Consider the following 24184-nt stretch of genomic DNA (forward strand, 5'->3'; position numbering starts at 1 on the left):
TTTCAGAAACTGGGCCCAGATGCATCCCTGCCGTACAGGCTCCAGAGTGAATTCTACCGGAGTTTGGGTGCTGGCATTTCCGTCACTAGCTGTGTGGGCCTTGAGCAGGCGAGGGCCTCTTCCCACCTTGGCGTTCCCTTCTGTAAAATGGGGGTGTGTGAGGGTGCAGCGTGCAAAACCCTGCACACACTCGGCCTGGCAGTGGCGCCTTTTTGGTTGCGTCCCTCGGCCTCAGCCGGGATTTGCTGCTGGTCCCCTCGGGCCGGGCGGCGGCGGGGGAGGAGCCTCTGTCTGTCTGGTCTCACCGGGTGTGTGTGCCCTGGGGGCCCCGGGCTGACACAGTGCCCTGCCAGCGCCTTCCTGGGCCCCAGTCTTGCTGGCGTGGGCACAGTGGTGCTGGAAGGGCTTCCCCGGCTGGCCTCGCTGGCGCCCTTTGTTCAGCTCTCCGGCCACGTTCTTGTTGCCACGGCCAGGGCCTGACTCCAGATGGCCTCCGCAGGTGGGGCTGGGCGCGGCCTCCAGGCCCTGCTTTCCAGGATCGGTTGGAGGTGAGGACTTCGTGGATGCGGCCTCCAGGCCCGCAGCTCCTCTTCGGGCCCGGTTCCCCAGCTCCTGGCCGCGTTGTGAGGGGACAGCAGGAGAATGGGGCCAGCTCCGTTACGGCCTTGAGTTGGCTGCTCGAGGTCCAGAGCTGGCCAGGCCTGCGTCCACTCTGCCAGCTGCTGGCTGTATGCCCTCAGAACTCTGGGTCTTTTAGTCTAAATGGCCCTCAGTTCTAAATGGGAGGCAGTGGTACTCCCGCCTGGTGGTTATGGGGATACTTGGTCCCCCACCTCTAGTCTAGCCAGCTCCCTGATTGCGTCTGTGTGTCCGTGTGGGTGTGAAGCCGGTCACCCCTTCCCCATCTAGAGTTTCCTGAGCTTCCAGACCTTCTAGGGCTGGCCAGGTCCAAGGTTTTCTCCGTGTCCAAGTTTGTTTTCCAAACCAGTCTGCCCCCCCCTCGCCGGGCCTCGTGCCTCATGGCCAGCTGCCTCTGCCGCCCCCGCCCTAGCATTTCCCACTGAGTCAGTGAGTTCCTCCCACAGGCGGTGGCTGAGCTCCGCCAGGCAGGGCCGCAGTGGCCAGCCCCAGGCTCCGTGTGTGTGTGTCTGTCGCTGGAATGAATGAGATGCCAGGGGAGTGGAATACAGAGCAAAGCAGGGGCTTTCGGGGTGTAGTTTCAAATCCCAGCTCTGTTGCAGCCAGTTCTGTATGACCTCAGGCCAGTTAGTTAACCTCTCTGAGCCTCAGCTCCGCAGTTGTGAGAATTAAGGGAGGCAGAGAAAAGACTGGGAGCTTCTGGACAGAAATTAGAGGCGGCAGCAGCAGGGCCCAGTGGTGGTGGGACCCCAGGGCAGGAGGCCGCTGGGACCGGTTTCCAGCATGTGGTGGGAGTCAGAAGATTGCCTAGCAGCCGGGCCATTGTCCCAGAGAAGTTGTGTGGCATTTGACCTTTGGCGTGTCAGTCTCTACAAACACTAGGACCCGCGGGCTGGGGTCCGGCTGGGCTGGTGTAGGGAGTTCAGGGGGATTGAGGGCTCCTACCCTCCACCTCCCACCTCGGCGAGGGCGCTCTCCCCTGCACCTCGCCTCCCGGCGCACACATGCTGGATGCTAAGGGCTGAAGCGTTGTCCCAGCCTTGGGTCTCCCTCTGGTCCTCTCCAGTCCCTGCACTAGTGGGTCTCAGCAAGGGGAGGAGGGAGTTTCGTCCCACGGGGGATGTTTGACAAGGTCTGAAGACATTTTTGGTTGTTTCTACTCAAGGAAGAGGGGATACAACTGTCAGCTGGTGGGTGGAGGTTGGGGATGCTGCCCCACACTCTGCAGGGCCCGGGACAGCCCTCACAGCAGACTGTCCGGAGGGTGGGGGCTGAGGAACCCTGCAGTCAAGCATCGGCCCTTGGCCCCTGGAGTCCCGGGCCAAAGGCCAGGGTTCGCTCAGCGGTCGAGGCCCAGTTTCTCCCCCGCTCCCCTCTGTCGCTGTCATCTTTACCCGTAATGCGGGGTTCCCTGCATCCTCGCCCATCGGGCCTTTGCACGTGCTGTGGGCCATCTGGCGCAGCCCTGACCAGGCAGCCCACCATGCCCCCTGTCCCCATCCTTTCCGCCCACTGTCCCACACGTGCCTGAGGTACTCGGGCTCATCGCTGAAGCCCAGGGGTTGGCACTGGTCGTTAAACCTAATGTTTCTTGAGCACTTCACAGTGTGTCAGGCACGTGGCTAAGCTGGTTGACACCTCACACGACCTTAATTAAGAGTTAGGTACGGTCGCCCTGATTTACAGGTGGGGTGCCTGGTTAGGAGGTGGCAGAGTCAGGGTTTGGGCTCTAGAGCCCAAAGTCCTAACCACTGTGCTCTCCTGCTCTTGTGCGGGTGGGGAGAGCAGGCCTGGCCAGCCCAGGGGACTGCAGTGAGCCTGGGCTCCCCTCCCTGCCACATCCTCACGTCCCCTAGAACCGAGCGCGGCCCCTCCCAGCAGTGAGTGGTGATGTGTCTAAAGTGCTGCGTAGTTTGCCAAGCACTCTCTGTCCCGTTGCTCACTGGACACAGTAATCTATTTTATTTTCTTAATCTGAGTTTCATTTCATGTGGCTCAAAAATGAAAACATACAAAACCAAAAGCCCAAACACAAAAACAAGTTAAGTGAAAGAAGCCAGCACAAGACCACATATTGCATGATTCCATGGCTGCGAGAGGTCCAGAATTAGGCCGTCCCTGGAGACAGAAAGGAAATGAGTGGTTGCTGGAGCTGGGGGGGAGGCGGAGGCGCAGCCACCGGCTACTAAGGGGAATGGGTGCCTGGGGATGATGAAAATGTCCTGAAACTGACTGTGGTGTTGGTTGCACAATCTTGTGAATAGACTAAAAAACCACTGAAGGGATACTTCAAAGGAGTCATGGTGCAGTATGTGAATTACAGCCCCACAAAGGTGCAGAAAGAAATGATAGCGTATAACACAGTATCCAATGAGATGCCCTCCCCGCCCTGCCCACCCTGATGGGTCCAGTGATTACTGGTTCTCTTGCTTCTTTTCAGTGTTTGTTTATGTAGATACAACCACACAGGGATACATATTATTTCCCCACCTTTTCTTTTCTTTTTTTTTTAAACCGAAAAGAACATGTAGGATACATAGTGTCTTGTACTTTGCTTTTTCACTTCCTGCATCTTTGAGACCTTTCCACTTCTGCACAGAGAGAGCTTCCTCATTCTTTCACCATTGTGTTCCATTCCATGGACGGGCTGTTCTTTATTTAACCAGTCCCCAGGGCGATGGACATTTGGGTTGTTTCCAAGCTTTCGCTGTTGGAAACAGCCTATAGCAGACAGCCTGCTGCGGGCCTTGTACTGCACTGTGCAAAGGTGCCCGGGAGACTCCAAAGGGGGAGCTGGGTGGTGCCAACTCAGCCCCTGCTGGCATTTACAGGTTCACGCTTGGACCCCCTGCGGAGAAATGCCCACTGCCCCGCAGACCACAACAGACGTGGAAGTTGTCTTGTGGGGATGGATGGGAGGCTTTTGCCAATCGTAGGTGAGAAGGTGTCTTTCAGGATCATTCTGTATTTTTCTTACAAGGAGGTAGAGCATTTTTTCATAGGAGTAAGCCATTTTACATTAATGATATTTTTTTCCTCTGTGGAGGGTCCGTTCATATCCTGTGCCCTGTTTGCCTTTGAGTCCGTGGTCTTGCCCACCAAGCTGTGGGAGCCGGTTATACTGTAGCAGCTCTTCGCAGCTGAGAAGAGTTACAGTATGAGAAGAGTTACAGTATGAGAAGAGTTACAGTATGAGAAGAGTTACAGTATGCGTTTCTTAGGACTTGACTTCGGGTGTTTTTGCCTTGGAGAAGGGATTCCCCTTTTGGAGGTGAGGAAGCCATTTTTATTTTAATGGCTTGCGGATTTGAAGTCAGATAACAACGGTGCCTACCCCAAAGTTAAAAGGCACCTCTCCCTTCTTCTGACATTGCATTATTTTTTGTAGATGTTGGTTGTTTTATTTTTTATTAAATGCTAAGTAAATATGAAGGAAGACGTATAGAATGTGTACATGGTGTCAGTCACCCCCCCCACCACACAGTCGGACCTGCCTGTCACCTTGTGAAGACCCCTGGGCCCCCACTGTGCCCTGTCCTCTGCTGTCCCCTCACAGAGGTAGCTGCTGGTGACGTTTTAAATCGTTCTCTTTTGTGAAAGACGTCTTACACGTTTATGTCCCTGAACTACGTGCCTTCTGGTGTTGCACGTTTTGGAATTGAGACAGACAGAAATGTGCTTGCATTCTTGTCTCTTTCTCTTTTTAAAAAACCCGAGGTGGAATTTACACAACACGAAATCAACCATTTTTAAAGTTTGCAATTCAGTGCCATTTAGTACATTCCCAGCGCTGTGCAAACAGCCATTTGAACCTGGTCCCCAAACATTTTTGTCGCCCCAAAGAAAACCTTGTGCCTATTAAACAGGCAGACCCTCTGTCACCCCAGCCCCCGCCCCCCACCAGCCTGCTCTTTCTCTGCGGGTTGACCTCTTCTGCACATTTGTGCAGTGAAACCATGCAATGTTGTGTCCTGCTGTGTCTGACTCACTCACTTAGCATAATGTTTTTAAGGTTCATTGGTGTTGTGGCTGAAAGTATTAGTGCTTCATTCCTCTTCATGACTGAGTAATGTTCCACTACATGGGTAGAGAGTTTTTATACTTACACATCCATTGACAGACTTTTGGGTCATCGTCCCCCTTTTGCTCTTGTGAATGGTGATTCACAGCATTAAGGGGGGGGCCACCTAGGTGCTGTGTGCAGCTCTCGTCCACCCCTTGTCACTGCATCCCTCTGTGTGACTGCATCACCATTCAGCCGCTGCCTGTCGTTGACACCTGGGGCGTCATCGGTGTGTCCGCTTTTGCCGTGTCCTCCTGGGGCTCCCGTTTCTGAAGAGCATGTCCTTGGGGGTTGGCTGGCTTGGTCCTGTGTGTCTAATTTAACTAGATAAGTGCCGACCTGCCATCCAGGGTGGCTGTGCCAACTCACGCCCCACCTTTATTTAAGATACAACCTTGTGGTCTGCGCGGGCTTCTCCCGGTGCTGGGCGTGGGCCGCAGGGACCTTCCTCAGACGGCCAGCCAGTGGTCGCCGGGACATCGGGTGCACAGCCCCACCCTTTCCCCAATTTGAGGTGCCGGCCGCATCCTCATCTACCTTCTCCCAGTGGCCGTGTCCCCAGACTTGTGGTTTGTCTGTGTGGGGGCTGAGTCCGACTGTTTCAGTTCTAGCAGCTCCGGTCACGGCGGCCTGAGAGGGGACGGCCTGTCAGCCAAGCCCCTAGCCCTCCGACTCGGCTGTCCTAGCTAAGGGAACTGAGGCACGGTGCCGTCGGGTTTGATTTTCTGTGTCTGAGCCTCGCCCCGCCCCATTCTCTCCTCTGCAGCCTGGTACCCCACTGGCCTCGCATCTCTCCAGCTCGGTGGCCCCCACCCTCCAGGAAGAGTTCCCCTTAGGTGGTCTGTGAGCCTTTCGTAGCCCCTCCCGTCCCCCCTTGAATCTGGTGTTTACGCTGCGGCAGTCTGTGCTTCTCCGACTCACTGCTCATTCCTCACCTCCTTCCCCTTGCACGGGTTGCGGTCATGCTCGCCCCTTGCCCAAGCTGGGGGGTGCCCCTCTGTGCCCCACAGTGCCCTGAGAGCCGCCGCCCAGCTGAGGGACCCTGACCCTTGTTTCCCCCACCCCTGGCAGGTGCCAACATTGCTTCTGGTGAAGAAGTTGCCATCAAACTCGAATGTGTGAAAACGAAGCATCCCCAGCTGCACATTGAGAGCAAGTTCTACAAGATGATGCAGGGAGGAGGTGAGGGCCCTGAGAGGCCAGCCGGGTGGGGTGGGGAGCAGAACGACGGGTACGGGACGAGGCTCTGGCGGCTGGTCTGGGGCGGGAAGGGCCTCCCCTGACAGCCCCTCGTCCCGGCCCACAGTGGGAATCCCGTCCATCAAGTGGTGCGGGGCCGAGGGCGACTACAACGTCATGGTCATGGAGCTGCTGGGGCCCAGCCTCGAGGACCTCTTCAACTTCTGCTCCCGCAAGTTCAGCCTCAAGACGGTGCTGCTGCTGGCTGACCAGATGGTGAGCACCCCGGCCAGGCTCCTCGTTTCCCTCCAGCCTCTGCTCCTCCATTGTGCCCCTGGCCACGGGTGGGGGGGTGCCTGCCCTGCCTCCTGCCTCTGGTGGACGCTGGAGCAGGAGGCAGCACCAGGGACATAAAACAGCCCTGGTTCCTGGACCCGGGGCCTTCACCACAGGCTGTGAGATTGGAGGGGCTCGGTGCCGACCCCCAGGCCCAGCTTCAGGCCTGCTGAGTTCAGGAGTAGGTAGGGCCTGGGGCTCTGCCCTCTGGTGACGTGAAACCCACGATGGCACAGACCCAGGTCCCGTCCCAGGTTGGGGACTGTAGGTGAGCCCAGGCTCTCCAAGCCTCAGTCAGCTCTGGAGAGCCTGCCCTTCGCCGGGTTGCTCTGGGGTCCCGCATGGTGCCTGGTCCAGAGCAGGCGCCCACTGACCAGCCGTCCTTAGTTCCTAAAACCCTTTATAAACTCAACGGAGGAGAACCTTGAAAACATGCAAGAGCATAGACCTCAGGGCCCGAAATGGTCCGTGGGGGTCTTGTGGCACAGGGGTGTGCGTCTGTGGCCGGCCTGTAGGAAGTACCGCCGTCCTGCGGTTTTAAGCCGAACAGGTGTGTGTGCAGCAGAGGGTGGTCAGCTTCTCTTAGGACACGAGACTCTGAAGGGCCGGGAAAGACTCCGCCACGCCGAACGGAGCCTGGGACCTGCAGAAGGCGGAGGCCCAGTCGGCCTGACCTGCCAGAGGACAGATCGCATGCATATGTGTTAATTCAGGGGCGGGGGTTTGTCGTGTTTAACAAACTGTTCAAAGAAGGGCCCGAGTGTGTGCCTGACTGGGGTGGACTTCGGAAGCCAGGGGGTAAAACCTGGCCTTCGTGCTTCATCTCCATCACCCTTGCCCAGTGGAGGCTTTGCTGGTGCTCCTCTCCTTTCCTTCCCTTTAATCCGGTTGCCAGAGCAACCTCCGAAATGCCTCTCTGACTCCGGCTCCCCAAGCCTTGGGAGGGTGTGCAGCCAGGCAGCAGAGAACTTCCGGAAGGGCCTGGATGTCTCTTGGGCTTCGTTTCTAGTCGGCCATTGGCATTTCTAATACCTTACTGTCTTTCTGACTCACAGCAGACTTAGTGAACTCCTCCTTCAGAGTCCCCCCAATGACACTTCCTCCAAGGAGCCTTCCCTGACCTGCCCCTTGAAATCATCTTACACGGTGGCAGACATCTTCCTCCCCCTGCCCAGGGCAAGGACCCCGTATGTGGTTTCCATTCCGACAGCCCCAGCCCCAGCCCCGCCCTCCAGGGCCTGGCCCGGGACACTCGGTGGTGGCCCTTCTAGGCCACCATTGCCCCTAGAACGACTGCCCAGTGACTCTCGATCCGCTCTCCTCCCCCAGATCAGCCGCATCGAGTACATCCACTCCAAGAACTTCATACACCGGGACGTCAAGCCCGACAACTTCCTCATGGGCCTGGGGAAGAAGGGCAACCTGGTCTACATCATCGACTTCGGCCTGGCCAAGAAGTACCGGGACGCCCGCACCCACCAGCACATCCCCTACCGGGAAAACAAGAACCTGACCGGCACCGCGCGCTACGCCTCCATCAACACCCACCTGGGCATCGGTGAGTGAGTGGGGCCCGGATGGCCTCCGACTCGCCATGGGGTCAGGTCTCCCCTGTTCAGAGAAGAGCTGCCGTGTGGGGAGCATGTGTGCCTGCTCGACTTGCCCGCAGCGGCCGTGGAGGGCGGGCGAGGAGGCTTCCCCACTTCTCTGGGGTGGGAAACGCAGGTCCTGTGTAAGGTCCTGTGGCTCAGCAAGGGCCAAGGCCGGATCTGAGCCCAGCCCTCCTGCCTGTCACAGCTTATGCCCTGTCCCCAAGGGGGGCCAGGCGAGGAGGCACCTGGGTACCTACTGCATTGGTGTGGCACGGACGGGTCCTGGCCCCCGAGGAACTAGGCCCGGAGGGGGGTGGGAAAGCCCAGCCACAGGTCCCGCCTCTGCAGACAGAGCGGTAGAGGGCCTGGGTGTCGCGGGGGTGCAGCAGGCCAGCCTGCGGCAGTGCTGGGCACACAGGGCTGCTGTCCCCTCAGTCACGGAGCAGGCCAGGAGCCCCAGTGCACTCTGGCCCTCACCCTGTCCCTCCGTGCAGAACAAAGCCGTCGAGATGACCTGGAGAGCCTGGGCTATGTGCTCATGTACTTCAACTTGGGCTCCCTGCCCTGGCAGGGCCTCAAAGCAGCCACCAAACGCCAGAAGTACGAGCGAATCAGTGAGAAGAAGATGTCGACACCCATCGAGGTTCTCTGCAAAGGCTACCCCTGTGAGTAGCCCGGGGGAGGAGACTGGCCCGGGGACCACCGAGGTCCTGCTGAGGGAAAGATGAGGCCACACAGAGCCCCTTTCAGGGGCCCCTTGCCCCCGACACCAGATCATTCACCTCGGTCTCTCTGTCGAGGCTCGGGCCTCGCGGGGGGCCTGGCTGCCACACACTCAGCGTCCCCCAACCCACGCTCCTGCCCATCTCTCAGGGCTGAGGGTTAGGAGAAAGCAGTCCTCCCTCCTCAGGCCCCTTTGCTCTCTCTCACGGAGCACTTCTGACACTGGGTCACCAAAGGAGTGGGGTCTCCCCCACCGAGCAGTTCTCTGCAGCACCCACTGGGTGTCCTGCCGCTTAGCCCACTTTGGACACTGTCTCCCTGAGATGGTGTCAGATCCCACAGGATGAAGGCCGGGCCCTCACAGCTGTCCCCCCCCCCCACTTTTCTGACACCAGTTGCAAGCCCCCCTGTGCCTCTAACCGACTGGCCAGGACTCTGAGGTTCCCTCCCTGAGTTCAGTTAATTCGCCAGAGTAGCGCACAACTTGGGAAACATGTGCACTCTTTATTAAAGAGTGTGACAAAGGGTACGGACACATGACCGGATGGCGAGACTCGAGACACACGGGGAGAGACCCGGGCGGGCCCCGAGTCCAGGAGCTTCTGTCCCCAGGGAGCCTGGGAGTGTCACCCTCCTGGTGGGGACGTGTCCCCGGATCTTCCGACCCCAGGGAGGCTTATTATTGTGCCGCCACGATTCATTCTTAACTCCATTTCTAGCTCCCCTTCTCTCTAGAGAAGTTGGGGGTGGGGAGGGGCTGAAAATGCCAAGCTTCTAATCATGGCTTGGTCTTTCTGAGGACCAGCCCCACCAGGAGCCCACCCGGAGTCACCTCATTAGAATAAGAGTTGTTCCGAACACGCTCTGAGCACTTAGAATTCACAAGGTGTGGGGAGCCCCGCGTCAGGGGTGGGGCCAGAGACCCAAGAGCAGAACAAGGGATGTTCTTACCACGTGGGAAACGACAAGCATTTGAGGAGCTCAGGGCGGGGCCGATCCATCTGTTTGCTGTTACCTTTCCAAGGCCCCCCCCTGCCCCTACCCCTGATTTTCAGGGGAGGACATGGAGGTCCTTCCTTCTGTGGCTTAGGGCCCATTGAGAGTTCCCATCAGGCTCTGGAGGGGGCTGCTGCCCGCTGTGCTCGGGTCTCCAGTCCTGTCCCTGCGAGGCTCTGTGCGCAGGCCTGTGCGCAGGCCCGTCGGGGAGCCGCACCCAGCGGGAGGGCCCCTCCTAGACTGACAGTGTCTGCAGGGACAGCAGGAGGGCGGACAGCTGCCGGCTGCCAGGCCCGGGAGCATGGTCCTCACGGTGGCCATTCTGTCCCCGTCACCCCCACCAGCCGAGTTCTCCACATACCTCAACTTCTGCCGCTCCCTGCGCTTCGACGACAAGCCCGACTACTCGTACCTGCGCCAGCTCTTCCGCAATCTCTTCCACCGGCAGGGCTTCTCCTACGACTACGTCTTTGACTGGAATATGCTCAAATTCGTGAGTCGCCCGGAGGCTGAGGCGGGTTTGGGGGACTGGACAGGGAAGGCCAAAGTGGCCCGGTGGGGGGCGGGGCTCCCCCGAGCCGGGAGCTATGAGCTGGACTGTGCCGGGGACTTCACTGGGGCCCCAGAGCCCCCTCGCGTCCCACGTTCCTGCCTCATCGACACCAACAGCCTGTGCCACTGTGGTCAGCAGGGCCCAGGCCGGGCCCTGCCCCCTGCCAGACTCAGGAGGGCCTGGCTGGGCCTCCGGTCCCTCCTCGGTGCGCGTGGCTGGGCGCGGATGGTGCTGGCGGGCCCCCCCACTACTGTCCTCATTGTCGCCTACACCGTCCTGCTCTTGTTGTTCTGCACGACCCAGGCAGCTGCCTTCACGGTGGCCCCTCTGGCCAGCCTAGACCCATTCCACGTGGTTTCTCTCTTCCTGCTCACGGGATCCTGGGCCTTGCTAGGTGGCTGCTCTGTCTCCCTCTTTTAAGAGTGTTGGGGGTGGGGTGGGGAGAAGCGGTCATCAGCCGTGCCTGGAGCTCTGGACTCTCGCATCGTATGACCTGTTTTTGCATCTCTTCTGGAAAAGGGGGCTTCCTCGAGCCAGGCTCGGCCCCGTGACAGCGAAGCTATCGCCCCGCCCCGCCCCCGGCCCTGTCCCCCTGCTGGGCCTGCGTACTCACCCACATACTGGTAAGGACCCTCCGAGGCCCAGCATTTCCAAGATTCACCGTTTGGCCGGGTGAGCACAGGAGGCTGAGCCTCTGTTGTGCCTTCTCTGTCCCTTCCAGGTGCCCGGCACCCCTGGGCACCCAGGGCCCTGCAGATGGGCTGGTGGAGGAGCGGCCCCCCCAAAACTACTGGCCTATGGTTTGGACTCCAGGGCCCCAGTTCTGATAACACCAGGCGCGCCTGAGCCCATCGGGGCCAGGACTGAGGAGGGGTTTGTTCCTTGGCACAGTGGGGTCAGTGGAGAGGGCACGGCAGACAAGGCCCGGCCAAGAGATCCTTGGGGATGCAGTTGGCTCCCCGATGGTCAGAGCCTGAAGGAGAGATGGCGTTCACCGCACCAGAGGGGCCTGGGGTTGGGGGCCGGCAGCGGCGTCAGCCAGGCCCGGTCGGCGGCCTCTGTGTTAAGCCTGCACTCATTAAACGCCCCACCCGCATCTCACCTCGTCCCGGCTCTTTCATCGCGGTGCCCTCGGTCTACAGTTCCGGCTGCTGGGGGCCTCGCGCCCCTCTTCTCTGGCCCCAGACAGTGGCCCTGTGCGAGTCCCCTCAGGAGTGGGACAGAAGTCGGGCAGAGATTGGGGCTTCCACAGCCCAAAGGACCTCGTGGGCGGGAGGGCCTTGGAGATGGGCACGGGCGCCCCTCACCCAGACCTTCCGGCTGGGAGTGCGGCAAGGGCCCAGGGCCAGCTCTCCTTGCACAGGGCGCTGCTGGGGAGTTGGGGCGCGGGCGCTCACTCATTGCGCAGGACATTCCAGAGTCCAGTTCTGGGACAGGCTTGGCCCGTGTCATTCAGTGTGGTAGCCCCTGTCTCCACGTGGCTACATGTTGATTAATTAAAAATCAGAGCTGAAAAATGTCATGTGTCAGTTGCATTTGCTACATTTCAAGTTCTCAGGAGCCACCAGTGGCCAGCCAGTGGCTGCCGTGTCTGGCGAGGCAGGCATGAACATGCCCGTCACCGCTAAATTCCGTGGGACAGAGCCACCAGGAGGGCTCCTCACAGAGCCCCTCACGGGACCGTCAGTGACAAGAGTTCATCTGGAGCACGGCCAGGAGCAGTCTCCTCACCCACTACTGCCTCTGGAGTTGGGCCGAGCAGACGCTGCCGGCTTTTCCCCTGCACTCATCGCTGATCTCCGGGTCGAAGGCCATCCGCTGACCGAACGAGGGGCACCTGTAAACCCATCACCACGGGGGGAGCTCAGCCACCTCCGGTCACCCTCTGGCAGGAACACCTGCGACATGCGATGGGGACCCGCCATTCCTTTCGCCTGGAGGCCAGGACCCTCTCACACGGGCACCACTGCAGGAAGCCTTCTCGAGCTCCCAGCGGAGTGGACGCCATGCAGGGCACCGCGGCCTGGGCCGTTCTGCCCGAAGGATCCCATCCTTGACTGAGAGCTTCCCTCCTCGGAGCAGTTGCCCCGGAGCACTCCGCGTCGGGCCTGGAGTCCCCGATACTGGGAGCCTGGGCTGCTGGCCGGTTCAGCCCCTGCCCCGAGGCCCGGCTGGCTGGCCAGGGGGAGACGACGCACACCGCACGGGTGGTGGTGACTCTGCTGTTTGCCCTGTGTGGGCTTGTGGGCAAGTAAAAGCCAGGAGACCTGCCTGCTGCGTGCTCCTCGAGGCGTCACTTGGGTCAGTTGGCAACGTGGAAAGGAGTTCGCCTTCTGCCTTGGGGCCGGCCTTGGCCTGAGCCCGCGGGGTCACAAAGGGCAGGGGCTGTGCACTTGGAGTGAGTCACTTCATGTCCCCACCCAGGAAATGAGTTCTTGCCTGCTGGCAGGACAGTTCACGAGGGGGTGCTCCAGCTCCTATCGCCCAGGCTTCGCTGTGGTTCTGGCCGAGCCGCTTGCTCTGGCGTCCGGAACTGAGTGGCTGGGGGTGCAGGGAGTGGCCTGAGGTCCGGAGGTGAAGCCTGGGTGGTTCCGGGCCCGCCTCTCTGGACAGGCTTGGGAGTGGGAGGACTGGGGGTGTTCGTTTCTAGAATGTTCTGCTAAATCCTCAGGAGTTGCAGAGAGCAGAGCAGGACTGGGTGGCAAAGGCCTGAGTTCACACTCAAGTTCTGTCCTCAGCTGTGTGGCCACACGATCCCAGGGAGGGCATGAGGCCTCTCTGGACCTCAGTTCCTCAGTTGGCCTGGCCACCCCCACTGCCCCAAGACAGCAGGGCCTCACCGGCCAGGTCCCTAGGAGACACACGGGGTTGCAGGAGCCGCACCCGTGGCCCGTGAGCAGGCCCCAACTCAGCACGCAGCTCTCTCCTCCACAGATGCGGCCCCCCTCACGCCAGCCCCCCGCCCTTCCCTGTGGACGACCCCGGGACCAGCTAGGTAACGCGGCCAGGCACTGTCCCCACACCGTGCTCCTCTCTCTGGGTCTTGCCCCTTTCCTCCTGCACTGGGGTGGCAGAGGCCGAGTGGCAGGCCCCTGGGGGCTCACGCTCCCCTTTTTGCCCCAGCCTGCCTGCCCGGTGTCGTTTTCCTCTCTGGGGCTTCTAGCCCAGTCCTTCTCCAGCTCCTCTGAGCCCCCGTGCCAAGGTGGGCAGCTTCTGTGTGGTGCTGTCCCCACAGTGCCTGCCAGGAGCCATTGCCAGGGGTGGGGCAGACAGCCTTCCAAAAAGACCCCTTCACTGGGAGGCCTGGTTGAAGCCCTGGCCCGGCCTAGGCTGGCCTCGTAACTCTCCCTGGGCCTCCGAACACCTGCCCTGCTCCGCTGGGCAACCTGGAGGAGCAGGGCCTTTCTGTGCACAGAACCGCCAGGCTGGGACAGCCCAGGAGTACCCTGGGCCATCCTGAGGGCACTAGCCCTCCCAGCCCTGGCTGGCCACAGGAGACCAGGACAGTGACCTGCCTCCACCTCCCAAGCCCAGCTTTCTCCTTCCTCTGGGCAGTTTGTGGTTCGCTCTCTCCCTGCCGTGTGATCGTGGGTCCTTCCCAGGCCTCTCGGGCTGTCTGCTCTGTGGGAAGGAGGTCGGACCAGAGGGTTTCTGCCGCGCCTCTTCTCCAATGTGCCCACCTGGCCTCCCCCACCCTTGTGCCGCCCTGCGGGGATGCCGGGCCCCAAAGCACCGTGGCCTTGCCCGGCTGACCAGGCCTCACCTTGCTCCCCCACAGGGCGCAGCACGCAATCCAGAGGACGTGGACCGGGAGCGGCGAGAGCACGAGCGCGAGGAGAGGATGGGGCAGCTCCGGGGGTCTGCAACCCGGGCCCTGCCCCCTGGCCCACCCACGGGGGCCCCTGCCAACCGGCTCCGCAGTGCCGCCGAGCCTGTGGCTTCTACCCCAGCCTCCCGCATCCAGCAAGCTGGTGAGCAGGGACCTTGGGCAGTGGGCGGGAGGCCGGGGAGGCCAGGGCGGCCAGGGCGGCCAAGGCCCTAGACACGGAGGGTGACTGGGCTGGCCCTGCCTCGCCCTCCAGGCAATACCTCTCCCAGAGCGATCTCCCGGGTGGACAGGGAGAGGAAGGTGAGCATGAGGCTGCACAGGGGCGCTCCTGCCAATGTTTCGTCCTCCGACCTCACCGGGCGGCAAGAGGTCTCCCGGATTTCAGCATCACAGGTGAGCCGCCCTCACCCCCGCCCTCCTGTGCCTCACCGCTGAGCCAGGGACCCCCGGGCACGGAGTCAGGCTTGGTGGTTCTGTCCCCCACCCCAAGTTGAGCAGGGACTTGGCCTCACTTAATCCAACCAGGTCTGATTAGCCCCACGGAGCAAAGTCAGAAGTAACTTGCCCCAGCATGCGGTAGCACTGGGGTCCAGTGGCCGCTGCCTGGAGCCCAGCCCTTAGGAAGCCTCTGCAAGCCCTGGCTAGCAGAGGACTCGGGGCTGGGCGGGCCTGTCGGTGGCCCTCAGACGCAGTGTTGGACCAGGAAAGGTGCGAAGGGGGCGTCCTGGCAGGGGTGGGCAGAGCCGCCTGCCTGCGGCGGAGAAGCTTCAGCAGGACAGGCCAGGAGCAGCGTGTGCGGCGGCCAGGCCACCCTCCTGTCCTGAGTGGCCCGGAGCCGCTGCTTTGCCTCTCTAAGCAGTGTTCTCTTCCACAAAGCAGCCAGGTCCTAGGGGCACAGAGACCACACACCCCTTCCGTTGGCTCCAGGGCCTTGGTGGGGGGTGGAGTTCCACAGTGGGGTGAGACCTGGCCCGTGGCCAGGGCCAGCAGCTGAGCCCCGCCTCCCCTCCCCCCTCGCAGACAAGCGTGCCATTTGACCATCTCGGGAAGTGAGGAGCCACCGCCTGGACCAGTGTTTGCTTAGGTGAGTCGATGCTGCTGCAGGTGCAGCTCCGAAAGGAGACCGGTGCTCGCGGAGGTGCCCGGAGAGTCGCCAATGGTATCAGAGACCCCGGAACCGAGGGCCTTCCAAGGGGATTGAAACTTCAGAGGCTGCCTCTGAGCAGGCCTGAGCCGCAAGTGTCTGCTTTGGCCAGAATCCACTTCGTCCTCTGGCCAGCCAGCCTCCACTCCCGCTTTGCCTTCCCGTGTTCCAGGGAGTAGGTTCCCGACAGAGGCTGAGCCTGGGGGCCAGTACCCTGACCTCCCCGGGGCCTTAGACTGGCCTCGGCTGCTGGATGCCGGGCTGGTAAACTGTTAATCATCAAAGAGCACTTAGAACAGGAGCCCGTGCTGATATCTGCCTTCAAGGAGGGCCCGTGGCCTCCACACGCCCAGGAGAGGCCTTCTGGCCAGCCTGAGGCTCTCAGAACGTCCATGGCTGCGTGAGGCCTCGAGGTGGGGGTAGCAGCTCTCCGCTCTGGTCTGGCTTGGGCAAGGGGAGGTGGCAGGGGTTCTTTAGGGGGATGTCAGGGGAGGTCTGAGCTCCCTGGGGACGTGACATGACACCCTTGGAAACTCATTGCACTGCTGGAGCCTGGATGCCCATCCGGGGCAGACATTTGGCGGGGTGGTTGCCGGCCAGGAGGGCGGAGGAGGGAGAGAGACTGCGCCCTTTCTCTCTCGCCCTGGAGGGGGACCAGGCCCAAAGACTTGGGGAGAAGACGGCAGGAGCTGAAGGGGGTCTGGCAGGCGGCCGGCTGGAAGCAGACAAGCCTCTAACCTGTCTTCTTTCTCTCTCTCGTTTTTAGTGTCTTCACTGTATTTTCTTTTTTAAAAAAACAACCAAAAGATGGGGGGGGAACCACTCAAAAGAACATAGAAGAAAAAAAAAACCCCAGCACAAGAGCGACGATGGATTTTGTTTCTTTTCTTTTTTCTTTTTTTGGCCGATGGCAAGAAGATGAGACACCGTCAGCACAGAGGATTCTTGTCCCTTCGACTTACCCGCTGCCGTCAGGCCACCAGAGGCTCCTCAGACACTGGGCTCCTGTGCCAGATGCCAGGGGGCCCTGCCCCAGCTGACCGGCTGGGGAGCGACTCCAACAGCTGGGCTGGGACGGGCACGGCCTTGAGCCCCTTCCCAGCCCTCAGGGGGCGGCCTGAGAGGCCCAGGAGTGGTTCGATCATTTGGTCGGTGGGGCGCAGGTCCCACCAGGCACTCTGGAGCTTCAGAACCGCGGGAGACAAGCACAGCTCCCACCCCCTGAGGTGGTGGCAGCTTTCTGTGTGGTTTTGTTCCACTGTCCCCCTGAGTGTTTGGGTCTTTCTTTGCCTGTCCCCAGGGACTCAAGTAGTGGGTGGCAAGGCGGTAGGGGCCGAGACCCCTTATGTGTGTGTGCGCGTGTATGATGTGACCTGTATCTCCCAGGCCAGCAGGGGCCCGCCCCACCTGCCAGGCCAGGTTTCTGTTCTCCTCCCCCAAACAAGGACACGGGTGCCTAGCAACCTCTGTGTCCCCCAGGAAGGGCACCAGAGCACCCTTGCCACCACCAGCCCCTCAGCCTGTCATCATCCTGTGGCAGCCCAGTCCCCCTTTCCTGGAGACCTTCGAGAAAGCATCTGGCTCCTAGGTTACAAATGAATTAATTCCCTGACTCTGACCCTCCCCGGGGCCCCGCCTCTCCCACACCGGCCTCTGGGAGGAGGAGCCTGGGGAGAGGCGGGGCCTGGGATCCGCCCATCCCTCCTAGTTAACGCCCCTTCTTGTTTTTGTTTGTTTCCCCCATGTGTGTATTTCCTAATTTATTCACCTCCGTTTCCCCTTTTTTCTTTTTCTTTTTTTTTTAATTAAAGAGCAAAGCTTTTTATAACTTTGTAATTTAAAAAACTGAAAAAAAATACTGAAGAACTTTGGGGGGAATTTTGTACTTTTTTCCTGTGTAAATATTGGACTTTTTTGAGCTTTATTGTGGTTGTTAATTTGAAGTAATAAAGTAGAAAAGCGTAAAGGACCGGCAGCCCTCGGTTCACCTCTCTGCCCTGGGGGCATCTCCCCAGCAGGCGGGAGAGAGCGGGCTGGGGCTAAACCCGCGCTTCAGAAACTGCACACAAACCATCTGGGGGCAGGTTCTGACCCCGGAGGGCCGGGCTGGGGCCTGAGAGTCTGCACCCCAGCAGGCTCTGGGCGGTGCTCAAGGCCCAGGACCACACAGAATTAGGAAGGTTCAAGATGGTCTTCACAACATTATCTTGTCCACACAAGAACTCTTGTTAGGTCCCTTCATCTCTCTGCCTTCAGGGGGGAAACAGTCAGTGGTGAAATAAGGTCACACAGCTCTGACGGCAGAACCGGGATGTGAACCCCCTCACTGACCAAGGATCCCCACAAGCGAGGGCACTGGAGTTGGTTTCAGTGGTGCCCTTTCCACAGGTGACCTTGGCAGGTGACCTTGGGTGGCTCCTTCATCCAAGCCTTGACACCGGGGCAGCCCTTTACCTGGCGGTCTCTGTGAGGTTGTGGTGGGCACTCTGAAGCCCTGGGCATCGCTCAGAATCCCTACACTTCAGGTCCTTTCCAGTGCTGGCATTTGAAGACCCCGTGACCCCACAGCCTGGCTCAGCCTCATGAAGGGTCTCTTGTCCAGCCTCCAGGTGAGGTTTAGGCAAAGGCAGGTGCTCATTCACAGCCTTAAGGGGAAAGGTGTGTTAAGCCAGGAAGTGCCCTAGGACCCCAAGTTGAAGGCTGTGCACCCTTCCTGGGGTGGGGCAACGATGGTAGGAGTTCCGTCCCAAACCCCTCCAGGCTGCTGGGCCACCCCGGCCCCCAGGACCTCTAGTTGGACATCCGACATGAAACACTCAAGTGTGAAACTACCAACTCTTTTTCCCTTAGAATGTATCTCACTAAGGATGTGCCATCAGAGTATAGTACCCAGAAGTAATTTGAAATTCTCTCCTCTATGTGGCCTCTATTGATTTCAGTGAGTTCATGTGTCCGCCCCACCAGCCCCCAGCCCTGCCCGCTTGTTGGGTTAATTTCAATGTTTGGAGAGTCCGTGTATGAAAATGAAGCTATAAGAAAAGTTAGAATCATGCCCTGGCTGGTGTAGCTCAGTGGATTGAGCACGGGCCTGTGAAGCAAAGGGTCACTGGTTTGATTCCCAGTCAGGGCACATGCCTGGGTTGCAGGCCAGGTCCCCAGTAGGGGACACGTGAGAGGCAAACACACATTGATGTTTCTCTTCCACTCTTTCTCCTTCCCTTCCCCTCGCTCTGAAAATAAATAAATAAAACATTTTTTTAAAAAGTTAGAATCACTAGCTCTGGCCAGTGAGCCTCAGTTGATTGGAGTGAGTCGCAGGTTCGATTCCTGGTCGGGGCACATGCCTAGGTTGTGGGTTGGGGTGTGTGCGGAAGGCAGCCGTCAGTTTCTCTTCCTCAGTAAATGAGCCAAATGATCACCAGGAAGTTTTGCCCGGACTGGAGGGGCAAACATGCCTCTCAGTGAGTCATTTTCATTCATGCAACAAGCATTGGTTGGGCTCGTGTGGGTGCCAGGGGAGCCAGGCGCTGGGCTGAGGGGGGGCAGGCTGCAGGGGTGAGTAGTGGGGAGCGCAGGGTTGGAGGCCATAGGGCCAGCTCGGCCCCTCCGTGACCTTGGGCGTTGTCTAGGTCTCAGTTTTCTCCTCTGTGCGGTGGGGTCATACCCGCTGCAGAGGGCAGTAGTCTGAGTTCATTCAGAGCCCACCGTGCCGGACCTGCCCCCAAGCCTGTGCTCACAGAAATCCCGAGGCGGGGGGGTTGTGATGCCCATTTTACACACAGGAACACTGAGGCACGGGGAGGACCGTCTGGCTCCACAGCCCACGGAGTGCTCAACAGTGGTAACCACACATTTCTTTAAAAAAATTTTTTTCCATCCCTGGCTGGTGTGTGGCTCAGTGAATTGAGCACCAGCCTGTGAACCATACATGGGGTTGCAGGTTCGATTCCGATTCAGGGCACATGCCTGGGTTGCAGGCCAGGTCCCCAGTTGGGGGTGCGTGAGAGGCAACCAACAAATGTTTTTCTCCCTCCCTTCCCCTCTCTCTAAAAATTAAGGAAAACTTTGAAAAATTTTTCAGTTCCAGTTAACGTTCAGTACTATATAGTTTCAGGTGTACAGCACAGCGATGAGACCTTTATATAACGTGCCAAGCGACCCCCTGGTGAGTCTGGTAGCTGCCTGGCCCCTTGCGGAGCTGTTACAATGTTGGTGACCGTGTTACCTGTGCTGTATTTTGCATCCCCCTGACCGTTCATTTGTACTTCATCCCTTCACCTTTGGTAACTACTGTTTCAAACACAGGTGTGGTCTTGGCTTCCAGGGGCTCACAGCCTCGTCTGGGGTAAGATTCGGACTAGCGCAGGGCTCATCCCGATCCCAGTGGGAACTGGGGACAGAGATGGGAGGGACTGTGTCTGGTGTCATCGAGAGAGCAGTTTCAAAGATCTTTGACCTGAGCCTTGAAAGGGGACTTGGCCCCGTTGGGGGCAGTCATTCGAGCAGAGGAAAGACTGCCACGTGCAAAGGCCAGAGGTACAAACTACTTTGATACACCCACAGTTTCAAGCACAGGGGGAGGCAGAGATTCACAGCAGCCAGGGTAGAGGAGGCAGAGGCTGGGTGGACTCACCTGGCTTCCATCTTTCAGGACCTGCACTGTGGAAGCCATTGACGGGGGGGAGAGGGCGTGATGGTTGTAGACCTGAAGAGTGTGATGTGGCGACAGTGGGCAGCGAGCCCGGAGGAAGGTAGGGAAAAGGGTTAGAGAGCCAGGGCCCCAACCCGGGCAGGGGCATCCAGAGGGGAGGGTGATCGAACTGCTTCAGAACACATTCTGTTCTTAGCCACCTGAGAGAGAAGGAGGAGTGCCGGGGCTCTGTGGTTACCAGGCGGACACCTGGGTGCATCACAGAGGGAGCCGTGCATTCTTGGCTCCAAACCCAGGAGGGGTGGCCAGCCAGGGAGGAGCAGGGCTGGGAGGACAGGGCATCAGGAAGGAGGGTATGCGGACCGGCCTCAAACCACAAAGCAGTGGAAAGGGGAAGGGCGGCAAGAAGAGGTCCTGGCTGACCGTTTTTGCCCTAGGACCTTTTCTTCCTAACTGACGTACAATTCAGAGAGATGCACACATCTCGAGCGTCCAGCTCCACACAGCTTTTCACCTGTTTCTGTGGGTCTGTACAGTCGCCACCTGACAGAGGCAGGGGCAGCCGTCAGGTGTCCTTTGTCCCTTCCTAGGCAGTACTGCCACCCTCACCCCACACAAGACACCACTCTTCTAAATTCTCCCAGCAGGTGACCTCTTGACTGTGGGGGAGCTTGGAGCAGGAAGTGAGAAGGGAGGCCCTGGGTGCAGGAGGGTGACAGGAAGAGGAAGACCTGAGTGGGGAGACATCCCAATTGGGCCTCTGGTAGGAGGGGGCCTGAGAGGCCTGCAAATGTTTGGAGGCCTGAGAGCCCTGGAGGGTGAGTATTAATGATGTGACAGCAGGAGGTTTGGAGGAGGGGGTCAGGGGAGACAGGGAGAACTCGGTCTGGGACCCGGGGTGGGGCTGAGCTTCTTCAGAACTCAGTTCAGTTCTCCCATGCTTATCACCTGCAAAAAATACAAGTCCCTCATGTCGCTGGGCTGCTCCCTCTTAGGTGGTGGCATCCGCTCCCCATTCCTGCCTGCACTTTGAGGTCCCACCAGCAGCCCCCGGGGGACCCGCTCCAATGGGACTCCTGCAGCACAGCGCCTTCTACTCTGGGGTCTCGCTCCCTTTCCCCTCCCCCACCCACACTCCAGTTCGGGAACAGATATGGAAATAGCAGCGGAGAAGGCTGAGCCCACACATCGCATCACGGGCGGCCCCAGAAACATATCTCTTCGTCTGGAGGGATAGCCACACTGCAAGGTCCGCCTGGCACTGCCCCGTCCTCAGACATCTAAGATTCGCTCCAGCCGCATTTCTCTGGGGCCCCGTTTCCCTGCGGATACGTGGGCTGGTGAGGGAGAAGAGGTCTGGTGTGCAGCCTAAATGTTGCCATGGCGACACAGAGCCACCTTCCGCTGCTCCTCCTCCTCCTCTTCCTCTGGCCTGCTCCCGGCCCCCCCACTTCTCTCACCCTAGCCTTGAGGCGCCAAGAGCACCTTTCTGTCTTCCCAACTGTCCTTGTAAGGTCACATCCCAGAGCCCATTGAGGTGCAGGAGGCTGCGGCCAGTCCAGAGAGGCTGATGGGATGGGAGTGCAGGCCATCCAGCAGCTACGGGGAGGAGGGCAGAGGCTCCCAGCCCTGGGGCACTGCCTCCTTAAGGAAGCCCCCTACCCCCTACCTCACCACAGAGCCCCCGAGACAGTCACTGGTGCTCCTGCAGGCCCTTGGGAGAACCTCAGGTAATTATGCCTCCTCAGGCTTTTCGCCCCAGCAGCTTCAAAGCACCCGATTAAGGTGGGGCCCCTTTGAAGTCATCCCACATCACTGGAGCCCTGAGCTGGGACACCCAGGCCTCTTGCTTCCTGCTCTGCTCCCTTCCTCCCTCCGATTAAAGCCTCTTTGAGAAAACCCTGGCCGCTGCCTCCCCAGCCCCCTGCATGCCCCCGACCAGCCTCCGGCCTCCCTTTTCCCCATGGCAGTGCTCCTGGATAGGTGGTGCAGCTGGGGTTCCCTAAGGAGTCTGAGACGTGTTCCTAATGGCTCCAAGGAAAGTGGCAGCACAGCCTTTTCTCCGGCCCAATTTCATTTGCTTGTTTGTTTCGGCCGGAAGCCGGAAGGGGAGCTCCTCTCCCTCGTTTCAGGTGCAGGTGCATGTGTGTGACAGACAAAACAGAAGCTCCCTCTCACTGTCTCATGCTGTCTTTCACAGCACCCTGCAGACCGTCACCAGCCTGGTCCCTGAGTCACCCACGGGCCTCTGATGCACCTTCCAGAATGAAGGCCATTCTGGCTGCTGATGCACCCTCCAGAATGAAGGCGCTCTGCCTGCTGATGGCCACTGGTGCCCTGAAGGTCACCAGCCCACCAGGAGGGACTGCAAGTGGCCAGAAGCATTTTCTCTTTGTGCCTGATTCTTAGTCCCTGTGGGGGCCGACGTGGGTCCTGGGTTCAAACACCCACGGAGGCCTCCTGTTTGCCAGGCTGCTCAAGGTGTGTTTTCAGCCACGCAATAATGCCTCTCTGTGCTTCAGTTTCCTCATCTGCCTAATGGCAGTCACTCCTGCTTGCTGAAATAATAAAGAGTTTAGTGCATGGCCTGCACATAGTAAACGCTCAATAAATAGTGGTGAAGACGCAGACACTGATGCCAGCCCTGTGTGTCAGCTTCTGGGAACGCAGAGATGATTCAGAGGTCGTCCTTGTTTCCCCTCTGGGCGCGTACCCAGTCTCCTGCCTCCAGGAACTTTCCGAGCTTTAAGTCACACACACACACACCGAGAGACGGAGAGAAATAGTGTCCCAATGACCCTGTGTAAGGCCTCAAATCCAGCTCTGCCTTGTACGTCCTAACGTTCCTAATGCTCTTTGGTTTAACTCAGTTTAAATTGTTTTTTTGTCCGTTGCCACCAAAAGGGTCTAATTCAGGTAGGGAGTTAGTTAGGTCCTCAGTGGTTGTGTTTACAGCTCGGCTGTCGGCTGTGGGCAAGGTCCTGGGCCAACGCGGTTACGCATGTTGACGGGGAACATGGCCGCGTGCCTGGGAGCGTATTGCTGGGAGGCGGTGGAGCTGGGCCTGTGCTCTGCCCCCCGCCCCACACACCGCCTCTTCGGGGCACCTGGCCAGGGGTCCCTCAGCGTCCTCGGGGACAAGAGGGAGACACAAAGGCGGCAGGTAGATGGATCCGGAGAGCCCTGGGCTCTCAGCCACTCATCAGCTGCACAGCTGAAGCCTTGGCTCCTTCCTCTCTGCTCCGCTGCCAGGGGCTAGGAGTGGATTTTGGATGCTGAGAGAATTCGTTTTGGTCCCTGCCCTTGAGAGGCCCTCAGTCTGGTGGGGAGGCAGGGGCATCCGATGAATTATGACGCCCAGTGAGAAAAAGGAAGGGGGACAAGAAATCATGTCTTTAAATATATCTTTAATGTGTTGATTTTTTTTAGAGATGGGTGGAAGAGAGAGACATTGACTAGTTTTTCCACTTACGTATGCACTCATTGGTTGATTTTTTTAAAGAATCTAATATTTCTTTTTTAAAGAAATAAATAAAGTCTCTTTTAAAAAAAGACTTTATTTATATATTTTTAGAGTGGAAGGGAAGGAGAGAGGGGGAAAAAAATCAATGTGTGGTTGCCTCTCATACGCCCCCTACTGGGGACATGGCCTGTTTGTCCCCTTACTGGGGATCGAACCCACAACTTTGGCGTATTGGGGATGACATTCTAACCAACTGAGCAACCTGGCCAGGGCTCTTACAATTTTTAGAGAAAACTATTTTTTTCTTATTTTGTAATGTAAAATAAATTGTCCTTTTTCTTTGGGAAATATTGCATGCTTTTGCAAACATATTTTGAAAAATACAAAGAAATAGGGGGCAGGGGAAGACATTTCCTTATATTTCTTCCCAATTTTTCTTCTAAGTTTTTTTTCGGACAGACTTGAGACCAGGCTGGCATTGCAAATTAATTACTGCTTTTTTAAAACTCAATGCTATTCTTAAGCATTTTCTCATGTCATTTGAAATGTGTGAGCAATATCTACACAACATGCCATTGTGAGGATCTACCATGATTTACTTCAATATTATTGGATAAGTTTCTGATTATTTCCTTTTTTTTAATTAGGAAGAAACGAATCAAAAGAGAATGGGAGTGGTGCGGGTCAAGAAGGAACCAATGACATCTGACTGCTGGAGGTAAAAAAAGGCCTCGGAAGCCAGCGGGCAGGTGTACAGGTAACAGGTGGGCTGCAGAATTGTTTAATTGCCCAGAAGTAAGGAGATCTGGACCAGGGCAGTGGTTTGGCTTGGAGGGGAGAGGGGACCCAGGTGACCCTGGATGGATGTGCAGTTGCACGTTGCATGCTGGGGGTCTGGCTGGGGGGCGGGTGGGAGTTAGAACTTGCTGACCAGCTCTGTCTGTCACTTGGGCCAGGTGACTTTTGTTTTTGAGCCCTCTCTGTCAATACAAGCCTAAAAATACTCACCACCTGCC

General features: G+C 58.6%; 1 protein-coding gene and 1 long non-coding RNA gene across 9 annotated transcripts in view; both read left to right on the forward strand.

Moving 5' to 3' along the window:
• The window catches only part of CSNK1E (casein kinase 1 epsilon), a 30949-nt gene extending 13971 nt beyond the window's left edge, over positions 1-16978 (forward strand). For 4 of the 8 annotated variants that reach the window (XM_053661826.1, XM_053661823.1, XM_053661825.1 and 1 more), the window contains exons 3-12: positions 5774-5884; positions 6009-6157; positions 7547-7775; positions 8304-8474; positions 9873-10021; positions 13016-13076; positions 13860-14052; positions 14164-14303; positions 14931-14994; positions 15821-16978. In XM_053661826.1, the coding sequence (XP_053517801.1) occupies positions 5774-5884; positions 6009-6157; positions 7547-7775; positions 8304-8474; positions 9873-10021; positions 13016-13076; positions 13860-14052; positions 14164-14303; positions 14931-14947 (1220 nt within the window). In that variant the 3' untranslated portion in view covers positions 14948-14994; positions 15821-16978. The other 4 variants (XM_053661828.1, XM_053661829.1, XM_037160317.2 and 1 more) reach the window with 4 other exon arrangements.
• A 3484-nt stretch (positions 16979-20462) lies between these two features.
• On the forward strand, positions 20463-23909 carry LOC128626816 (uncharacterized). Its single transcript, XR_008390873.1, has 3 exons — positions 20463-20523; positions 21906-22186; positions 23816-23909. It is a non-coding gene; the product is annotated as an uncharacterized LOC128626816 (long non-coding RNA).
• The last annotated feature ends 275 nt before the right edge of the window (positions 23910-24184 follow it).

This window comes from Artibeus jamaicensis, unplaced genomic scaffold (genome assembly GCF_021234435.1).
Source record: "Artibeus jamaicensis isolate MK-2021 breed Jamaican fruit bat unplaced genomic scaffold, CSHL_Jam_final contig_233, whole genome shotgun sequence".
Taxonomy (NCBI): domain Eukaryota; kingdom Metazoa; phylum Chordata; class Mammalia; order Chiroptera; family Phyllostomidae; genus Artibeus; species Artibeus jamaicensis.